Source organism: Vanellus vanellus (genome assembly GCF_965231255.1).
Source record: "Vanellus vanellus genome assembly, chromosome: 11".
Classification (NCBI taxonomy): Eukaryota; Metazoa; Chordata; class Aves; order Charadriiformes; family Charadriidae; genus Vanellus; species Vanellus vanellus.
The window spans coordinates 16,543,966-16,553,412 of record NC_138916.1 but is presented as its reverse complement, the minus strand read 5'-3'; the positions used below and the strand labels follow the sequence as shown (position 1 = coordinate 16,553,412).

The 9,447-nt window shown below is 48.3% G+C and overlaps 2 protein-coding genes across 2 annotated transcripts; one reads left to right on the top strand and one right to left on the bottom strand.

Annotated features, from left to right (window-relative positions):
* Window positions 1–641: 641 nt before the first annotated feature.
* Window positions 642–3,462, bottom strand: MRPL46 (mitochondrial ribosomal protein L46; the record flags this gene model as incomplete). Its single annotated transcript, XM_082489098.1, has 4 exons — window positions 642–1,173; window positions 1,869–2,042; window positions 2,621–2,813; window positions 3,253–3,462. 4 exons carry the CDS (start codon window positions 3,460–3,462, stop codon window positions 923–925), a joined length of 828 nt encoding a protein of 275 aa, XP_082345224.1. The 3' UTR covers window positions 642–922.
* Window positions 3,463–3,503: 41 nt separating this feature from the next.
* MRPS11 (mitochondrial ribosomal protein S11) lies at window positions 3,504–7,542 on the top strand. The gene is made up of 6 exons (XM_082489087.1): window positions 3,504–3,568; window positions 3,786–3,905; window positions 4,135–4,224; window positions 5,094–5,223; window positions 6,664–6,729; window positions 7,172–7,542. The coding sequence occupies exons 1-6, from the start codon at window positions 3,525–3,527 to the stop codon at window positions 7,277–7,279; spliced, it is 558 nt and encodes a 185-aa protein (XP_082345213.1). The 5' UTR covers window positions 3,504–3,524; the 3' UTR covers window positions 7,280–7,542.
* Window positions 7,543–9,447: the final 1,905 nt, after the last annotated feature.

Here is a 9,447-nt window from a genome sequence, read left to right as displayed (position 1 = left end):
AAGTGAGACAGCACCACATAAGCCCAGGATAGATCTTCTACTAAAGAAATTGGGGTAATAGGGTCAGGCTACTTGAGGCAGACCCGGCTAGGCTGGGTTAGCAGTGCTGGCCTAACACACCAGGAGTGGGAGCTGAGAACTCCCCGGAGCCGCCTTTGAGGCTGCTCCCATAAGCAGCCTTCCCTTGAAAGCAAAAATTAGCCTCTTAGTCCAGAGAGAGAGCTGCTGATCCAGTGTTACCCTCCTTCAGTGTCTGTTGCTACAGATTGAGGCTCAAGAGGAGAGCAGTGTGGGTGGGAAAGCAGTGCCCATCTAAAGACTGAGCTGCTGCCTATTCCTCATGCATCTGTGTCCTCCACGGCCACCACGCCAGAGGCAGCTCCAACACAGATTAAACGTTAACAAACTGTTATCCCAGCTTCCACCTCCCCAGAAACCCACCTGGGGCAGCCTCATGTCCAGGAGGGTCTGTTCCCACCTGGACACACAGATAACCCTCCAGTGCTGCTCTTATTAAAAAGCAGGTGCCAGAGACAAGCATTAGCCATTGCTTAGAAGAAACTACTCGAGCTCTAGACTATGACAGGAGTCTGGTGAGGAAAGTGAGCCTCCCGGCTACCACAGCCCCAGGGAATCGCACACTTGGGAGAGAAAAGGATCATAACATGCATTTCCAGAAGAGGTGGAGGAGGATTCAACAAGAGCAAAGAACTCCCTGAGGAGAGCTTCACTTCCTAGTATAAGTTTTAATATTTATTTAGTACAGGCCCAGTGAAGAGAACTGGGAAATAAGGCAAAGGCAAATTATCCTCCAGAGCCTAAGTTAACATCTCATACAAACAGACCATGCAAAGCAGCAGCTGTGCTCCTCCCTGGAGTCACATCCCACATCTTCCCCATTTGCTGGAGCACAGCCTATTGCTTATAAGTCCAGAAGGAATCGATTGACTTTTTTCAGATATTCCGACTTCAAATAATCTCCCAGCTCGTCCTTTGTGACCCACAGGTAATCTTCCTTCAGCTCTGTCTGGGACAAATCACTGCTTTGGAGGAAGGCTTTGAAGAAGAATACTTTGGCTCCCACGTTATCCTCAGTCCTGATGGCCCTGGGGAATTTATACTTGTAAATCCCATATGGTGCATTCCCCAGGATTTTGGCTTGAATGTGATCTCCTGCAAGACCCCAGCAACGCAAGAGAAAGAAAACAGAAAACAACATATAAGTATATACGTAACATTAACTGCTCTCCTGTAGTAACAGAAAGACACCATAAGACACTCCGTATATCTGGTTCAGATCAACTGTTCCTTCTTAGCAGAAATATTGCTAATTGTCAGCATTTTCTCATAAAAAAAAAAAAAAAACAAACTTGTCCTGGAGTCTAGGAAGCAGAGTGAGAGAGCTTTACCAACCACACCGAAAAGCAGGGGTTTGCTATCACCCATCTGCCACAACAGCTGCTACAGGGCGACAAGAGGGAAAGAGAAGCCGTATACCTGGAGCAAGCCTAAACCATTCAGGGGGCATCTGGTGATGCTTCAACATCAGACCGTGAGGGCCAGTATCAGCACCACCACCATTGCTGGCAGCCAGAGATCCCAACTCAGAGTCTGCCAGCCCAGTCAGCCCCCCACACGCTGCAGTTGCCCTGCAACAGCGCACAGTTAGAGCTGATTACCCAGGATCATGGCTCTTGCCAGAAAGCCCACCCTCATTGAGCTCCGTCCCTCTGCCACAAGATCCCTTTTCCCAGCAGACGGGAGGTGATTTCACTACAACAGATGGCAAATATCACTCAGATAGAGCACAGGAAGAAAACCACTGGGACTAAGAGGAGGGAGGGGCAGGCACACAGCAAACTACACACCCAAAAATGTAGTCATGGCTCGCTCAGCTGTGCTTCGCAGCGTCTCTCCAGGCTGCCATTCCACTTGAGGCAGGAGCCACAGCTCCTGGTTACCGATTTTCTGTTTCACCAGAAGCATAAGGTTACTGTCCAGCTTCCTGTTCAATGATGTTCGATTGTTGTTTTTATCAGCATCTGCCAAAAGAAACAAGACCTGCTGGAAACAAAGTCTCCTGGCAACACTGCTCTGATCCCCTTGATTCATCAACCCTCCGTGTCTCACACCCTTCCAGCAATAATACACAAACACGGATACACGGAACAAGACAAAAATGTAGACAGAAATAGTTTCAGTCGCTCTGGAAGCCAATGCAGAATTCTGCTGGAATCCACTGCTAAACTGCACTTTACCATTAGTTTCATTTCCAAAGAGAATTTACAGCAAGCAGCCTGGATCTCCAGCTTGACAAAAATCAACAAGAAATCTAGGCAAGCTCAGGAACCAAGCGACCCGAGGTTTCTCGTCTGGAAACAACATCCATTTTCACTGCTTTGCTCTAATAAATTTGTGTGAACATGCACTTTGCAGCATAGGAGCACTGATTCCCTTATCAGCCAGCTAATTCCTCATGTGCTAACGGTGCTGCCAAAGAGTCAAGACCCTCTTTAAAACAAAAACAGCTTAGCAAATTCTTTCCCTACATTGAGTTACACTCAGCTGTGTTTGTCAGACAATTAGAGTGTTCTCACCCACCACAAAGTTCAGCCTGTACCTGTTATCCGTGAAGCAGCTTTGAATTGCAGTAACTTCTGTTCCCACTTGTCCTCCAGGTCTTGAGCCATGATGACCGTTTTGCCGGGTGCTTCATCCTCATCGTACATGCTTTCCTTCCTCCTCCTGAGCTGCTCCTCCTCCTCCAGCTTGCGGATTTCATGATCTGAATAGTGGCTTTTCTCCAGCTCTATCTAGAAGAGCAAGGCAGAAAATTGTTAAGGCACTAGCACTACAGCCTGGACTTGGCAAGCAAAATTAAGTTATTTCTATCACAATAAATGCAAGATGATGCAAATTTCTCTGAGCTTGAGCAGGACTTTTATGCTGGCAGCAACAGTCTCTATCAGAAACAGCAACAGCACTGAGGAAGACCACGGGAGCGCTACCAAGACCCACGATACCTGGTGCAAGGAGCAAACTGCAAATGGAGCACTCTGTATCGCTTCATGGTGGAGAGCAACAATGCCCGAGGTGCCCCCAGCCTGACTGTACAGGGCCATCAGCTCCTCCCAGACCTCGGCCTGTCATCCCCCCAGGACTGGCCGCGGCTGCCAGCCCCGTAGGGTGCTCTCCCCTCCAGGCCTGAGGAGGCCATTTTCCTGTCAGCACACCCCCAGCACCCCCCTCTACCTGCCCCATGAGGGCCACCATCTCTTCCTCCTCCTTCTCGAGGGGCTGCGTGATGCGGGGAAGCCTCAGCAGGCACATCGCCCCGAAGAGCCGCCACGGCCGAGGCGCGGCAGCGGTACAAAACCACCGACCCCAACACGCCGCTGGCTGCCTGGGCGCCGCCATTACGCTGCCGCGCGGCCCATAATGCACCGCGGCGCACGGCGCCATCTTTCCTCCTGGCTCCCATGGTGCTTTGCGGCGACCTCTCCGGGCGCGCTACGGGAGCCGCCATGAGCGCGGTCGCCTGGCAACGGCTGCTCAGAGCGGCCTGGGGGTGAGCTGCGGCGGCGGGAGCGGGCCCCGGTGAGGGGGAGGGGGACCGAGCCAGGACCCCTTTGCTCTGGGCTGCTCGCTGCAGATCCCTCTCCCCGCGATGGTGGCCGGCACGGGAGGCCCCGCTGAGCCCGACCCCCTTCGGGCCTGCGGCGCGCTTCCCCCCCCAACCAGCGTCCGGGGGAGGCCCCGGTATCCTCACCGTTTCTTTCCCGCAGGAGCTGTGCTGCCGCCCTGTGCCGTGGCCTACGCACCGGCCCCCAGAGGCTGCAGGACCTTGCGGGGGCGGCGGCCGCGGCCGCGAAGGAGGCAGAGAACCAGAGCGCGACCGACCTGAGGTGAGAGGGCCAGGCCGCGCCGGGAGAGCTCTGCTATTTGCCGCGTGCTGGGAGGTTTTATCGCCTTCGGTGGTTTTTCAGCCGAGGAAGGAAAGGAAGTGACTTGACTCAATCACAAACGCAGCTTGTGTGTTTCAGAGACTTGATCCCTTCTTTCTTTGCCAATATGAAATAAAACTTTGCAAAGTTTAAAGAGAGAATGCTCGATAACTCTCGTTTTGCTCCTCAGCCCTTTAATCCTGCAGAGGAACTCCATGAGATGGGATGGAAAGATCTATGAAGAGATCCCAATAGCTCACATCAAAGCTACGTACAACAAGTAAGCAAATCAGCTGCTCCATTCCTGCTCTCATGCAAAATGAAAGCTTATAACATACCCAGTCCTGAGTAATGTGCTCTAGGCAATCCTGCTTTAGCAGGGGAGTTGGACTAGATGATCTCTAGAGGTCCCTTCCAACTCTGATAATTCTGTGATTCTGTGATACCCAGGCTTTGGCCAGTCATCATCTTGATCAAAAGGCTCAAAGGAAAAAAGCCAGGGGAGTGATGTCCAGGACTGGGAAGATAATACTGAATCCAAACCTTAGTACTGTTCAGGAAGCGTAACTGTGCTTATAGTGTCTTTAATAGCAATAAGGTTGTTATTACACGTTTTGACTGCATTCTGATGTGAATAATTAGATGCTGACGGCTTTAATGGCAGGTTACTTCCTTAGTTCTAGCACTGTTGCTGTGCCGCTGTTGAAAAAATTGTCATTCTCTATGAGACGTTGTGTTTCATTAATGATCCCTAGTGTGATATTTTACTGTTTCTTAAAGCTCTTTCAAGTTCTATAAATGTTTTGTACATTTTTTAAATAAACAGAAGAAGTAAAATGCTCACAGTGAGAGGTGAGCCTGAAACAGCTAAGCAGTATCTGAGGGACACCTGAATAAAGTATACCTTATCTAGAGAGGTTTTCCTGCCTCTCTCAAGGTTCTCTAGGGTCGACCAGGTCACTGCTGGGAGGTATCTGCAGTGGGTTCATGTAAGTGGGATCCCCTGAAAGGAAGTGCTGAGTTAGGATGGTTTGGAGAAGGGAGACAGGAGTCTTGTAGCAAGCCACACCAGTAAGATGAATGAGAAGAAACTGGAGAACAAAGCTTTATTCTAGCTTGCTTCTTTCTTCTGCCCCTGTCTTTCTGTAGCACCCACATCCAAGTGGTCAGCTTTGACAACAGGCCGTTTGCCCGTACGTCCTGTGGCACAGAAGGCTTCCAGAATGCCAAGAAGGGAACTGCCATCGCGGCACAGACTGCAGCCATAGCAGCAGCCGTGGTGAGTCCGCAGTGATGATTCTCACCCTCCCAGAGGGCAGCGCTGACTGCATCCCCCCACTACCTGGGTACATACCTCACTCGTGGGCAGCAGCAGTCCAGAGCTCTGTTGCTTAGCGCTCAAGCAGCAGACTGCTGTTTGCTGATGGTTTCCCTAGCTTCATCTGACACAGTGTGCATCTTCACACAGACAAAGTCAGTTCAAAACAGCAGTTGGAAATGCCCAGAGAGTGAACTTAGCTGTGCAAGTTGTGATTGGGAAATGTAACTTGGAGCATATCCTTTTCTGGCTCCAGTTTGCATAGCTCCTTTTTTCTAAGTGAACATCTTTCAGCCATTTTGGAAATATAGCCCTGAATCAGCAGCAGTTCAATTTTTGCACTGTAGGGGACCAAGAAGTGGCTGTAATTACTGGCTGAATGTTTTATATTTGCTCTCTGCCACAGGAGAATTGAACTGCTGACAGCAGTTCCAGTCAGAGAAGGTGATGTCCTTGCACGTGTAGTTTCCAGCTGCATACAGTTTACTGTAATTGTTCCTAAAAAAACATGTGGGTGTCCAGGTGGCAGGAGAAGATGAGGCTGGCTGTGTCATGGCCCTCATTACTGCAGAATGAGGTGAGGTTAAACTGATAATCCTCATCTTAAATTAGGCAGAACTCACTCCAGCCTTTCATGTCAGAGGTGTTTGGTGCCACTGCTGGCCAACAGTTTATTGTGGTTGACTCAGAGGACTATAAGAACATCTTCACTATTAATCTGTGCTCATCAGCACCTCATAATAGCTGCATAGCTGCGCTTGGCCAGATTTATTCTGTCGCTGTTAAAGTTGTTAGTACATTAATTGCACTGTAACATGGAAAGCGAGAGGCCCAGCAGAGCTCCATCCACTTGGTGGCAGCACAGCTATGCTTTACAGCAGGTGTTTTTCAGTTTCAATTTGCAGGCTCCTAGACTTTTTGCAGTGAAGGTGTGGACTCCTGCACAGCAAATACAAAGCTTGCCTGCTTTTCTCATTTACCCTCTAGAAGGAATCCACTGGTCACAGGAGAGAAGTCACTACATTAGAGAAGGGAAAACAGCTTTGAGTTAGTCCTTGTTAGTCCCTTGCCAGTTCAGTCACGTATCCATGGATATGTCATTTTCTGCCCTGGCTTTAGGTCACAGATAGTTTGATGTTAAAGCTTTCTCTGTTTGCAGAGTTGACAGCCTACCACAGGAGTTTTCTTGAAGCTGCCATGGCTGTATCTAGGCCTCCTTTTCTCCTACTGTCTTTGTGCAATAATCCCCATATTCGTCTTCTGTATCCATTACTACCTACTCTTTATTTTTACTTAAAGAATGCTATGATAGTGGGTCAAAAGAGAATGAAAAGACTCCAGGGGATCCAGACCAGCATTAGTTATATCAAAGAGAACACTAACCTGTTGTTCTTTTCACAGAAAGCGCGTGGGAAGGGTGTATTACATGTACGAGTCATGGTGAAAGGACTGGGACCAGGACGCAAAGTAGGTGTCAGAGTTTCTTTTCATATTTTTCTTTTTCAGGCATCATTCAGGTTTTTTAAATTCAGGGTGGTCTTATGACTACATCTGTTAACTTTGGTTTTGTGAAGGTAATGTAAAGAATTCATCACTCAAGTGCCTAGTAATGAAATTTTAGAATAATTGGAATTGTAGAGTAATTTGACTTTGGAGGCAGAATAAAAGCTGTATTTGGGATTTCTTCCAACTAAAGTAGGAAAATTGATGGGAACTCTGATGAAAGGACTGGAGCAGATAGATTTAAACTGTGTTTTCTGATATGCATTACTTATAAGATCATTACAAAGTAGAACTATTGAACAAGTTGATTTTTGGACAGGGGACCAAACTGTTCTCTGAGGTTTTTTCCTTCTCTGCTATTCAGTGTGTTGATAACAGTGTGTCATCTGCTGTCTTGTTCTTCCAGGCTGCCATCAAGGGTTTGACTATGGGGGGTCTGGAGGTCATCTCCATCACCGACAACACCCCAGTTCCACACAATGGCTGCCGCCCACGGAAAGCCAGGCGAATGTGAGAGGAGAACGGAAGCCACACTGCATTCAACATCAGTTCATGCAACAGTGACTGGGTTGAATGTTGCTCCTGTGACAGATTCTGGAAATCCACCCTCCCTGGAAATGCTTTCTGAGGGAAGCTTGAAGAAGAGAGACCATCCTGGGCCTTAAAAGCCCAGGTGGTAGAAGCTGGTGGTAAAAGCAGGAATATGTGTACTTCCTTAGTGGGAAGCCTCTTGTGTACAAAGTTTGTTGATTAAAATGTTGGTCTTTTGACAGCCATTCCTGCTGTGTTCCCAGAAGCATTTTGGATTATTATTGCCTCTTGACTGCTCTCTTCCTCTTACCACCGTATGTCGCTCTAGTCTAGCCCTTGATGCTATTATTGACCTTGTTAGGTGGAAGGGGAGCTTGAGGTCTGTACCAAAACAGATCTCCTTCCAGTCATCTGTAGTAAACAACTGCATGGGGTCACATCATCTTCCTTCCCTCTTTCTCTCGCTGCAGACATTTGGGAACAAGGTATGGGGTAACTCTCTCCCTTCCCCCTAGCTTGCAGAGCTCAGAGTGCCGTGCGAGAGGCAACTCTCCCTCTTTGCACAGCATGGAGCACTGTAGTCTGGATCCATTACTGGCAAAGATCTGTTGTGGTGCTTTGTTTCACCCAAGCTGTAGCTGGCCTGGCAGCGCTACTGGCAAATAGAAAATGCCAGTCCTTCTAAAGGGGCTGGGGTCTTGCCAGTTTTGATGCTTGCTGTCTCTTTGGTCCTGCTGTGTGCACCACAAACTGGATTTTCTGAGGTGTTGGGTAGGGCAAGCAGGGGGTTAGTAGGCCTGAGGAACAATGAAATGCTGCCAAGGAGATTTAAAACACTTAAGTCCTGAACTGTACCTCTGTATATCCACAGGCAGCATGAGCTTGTCATGGGTCTGTGATGCATTATTGCTGTCCCAGCTCCATCCAGAGAGAATTTCTGCCAAGCAAATACGTCTGAGGCTCTCTGAAGCGTTAACCAGGGAGGTAACAGCAGTAACTGACACAGGATTGATTTCCTGGATGGGAGAGGCACACTGCCAAGCAAAGGGCAGCTCCTTGAAATCCACGCTGCCAGAGAAGCCCTGGCTGTATACAGCAAACACTGGGCAAATGTTTCACCTGTAAACAGCGTATTTTGGTACAGCCAGCAGTTCTATCACCAACCCAGAATCTTCCTTTCTATTATTCCTCTTTGTCGTTTCTCCTTAGTTTCTTAAATTGCATAATTAACTATTCCTCTTTAGAGAAAGGATACCATGGCAACAAGGCAGTGAACCTCCTTCATGGGGCTGAATGGCATACGGCAGGTTTTGAAAGAAATCAGTCTGCTGAGAAGAGCCTGTTGAGTTGGATTTGACAGAAAAGAAGAAAACAAGACTCGGATGAATCCCCTACCTTACTCCACTGTCTGAATTTGAATAGAGGGTAGGTTATCTTAAAGGGAAGTTCCTTGAGCTGTCACAGATTTGACAGTGAGGAAGAGAGGTTCTTCCATAGGTGTTTGACACACTAGAAGAGCTTCCCCCTCGTTCCAGAAATATGGCTGAGCTTCTAGTGACTTCATATTCCTCTTTTGATGGAGAAGGTACCAGGTCAGCTATAAACTGCAAAGATTAACGCTATGAGTATCGGGCAGCTAGCTGGGGAAGGCATGTGTGGACACTGGTGTGTCCTACAGCAAGGCTGGACTGGTTTCTGTGCCAAGTGTGGTGACCAGCCCTGAGAAAGGAGGAGCACCACCAGTCCACCCTGAGAAAAGCAAACACTGCCCTTCTCGACCACATGCTGCTCGTTGCATCAGTACAGCAGAAGTGCCCACGTCAGATAAAGATGATAGAACAAATTGAAAAATAAGATTGGGAGATTTGCTGTCCTTCTGAAATTCAGGGAAGAGTAGGTAAGGGAAGAGTAGGTGGATGACTCGAGAGTCAGAAAGCGACGAGAATAAATCTTTGTCTTATCCAGACTTAGAATCAAGGCTGTGCCCTTTGTAAAGGCCACTCCTTAACACTCTTGGTTTCTGAGCGTTTGTGAACATTTTATGAAGTCTACCACTACACCACCAGTGCTTGCACAGTGGGAAGTTTTATGTCCCTGTCTGCCATCCCTAGTTCTGGTACCTATCCCTCCTCCTTCCTCCAACTGATATTT

Coding starts and splice junctions, on each gene's coding strand:
- MRPS11 (XM_082489087.1), top strand. CDS start 3,525: ATGAGCGCGGTCGCCTGGCAACGGCTGCTCAGAGCGGCCTGGGG. Junction 3,906..4,134: donor CAGAGCGCGACCGACCTGAG/GTGAGAGGGCCA, acceptor TTTGCTCCTCAG/CCCTTTAATCCTGCAGAGGA. Junction 4,225..5,093: donor ATCAAAGCTACGTACAACAA/GTAAGCAAATCA, acceptor GTCTTTCTGTAG/CACCCACATCCAAGTGGTCA.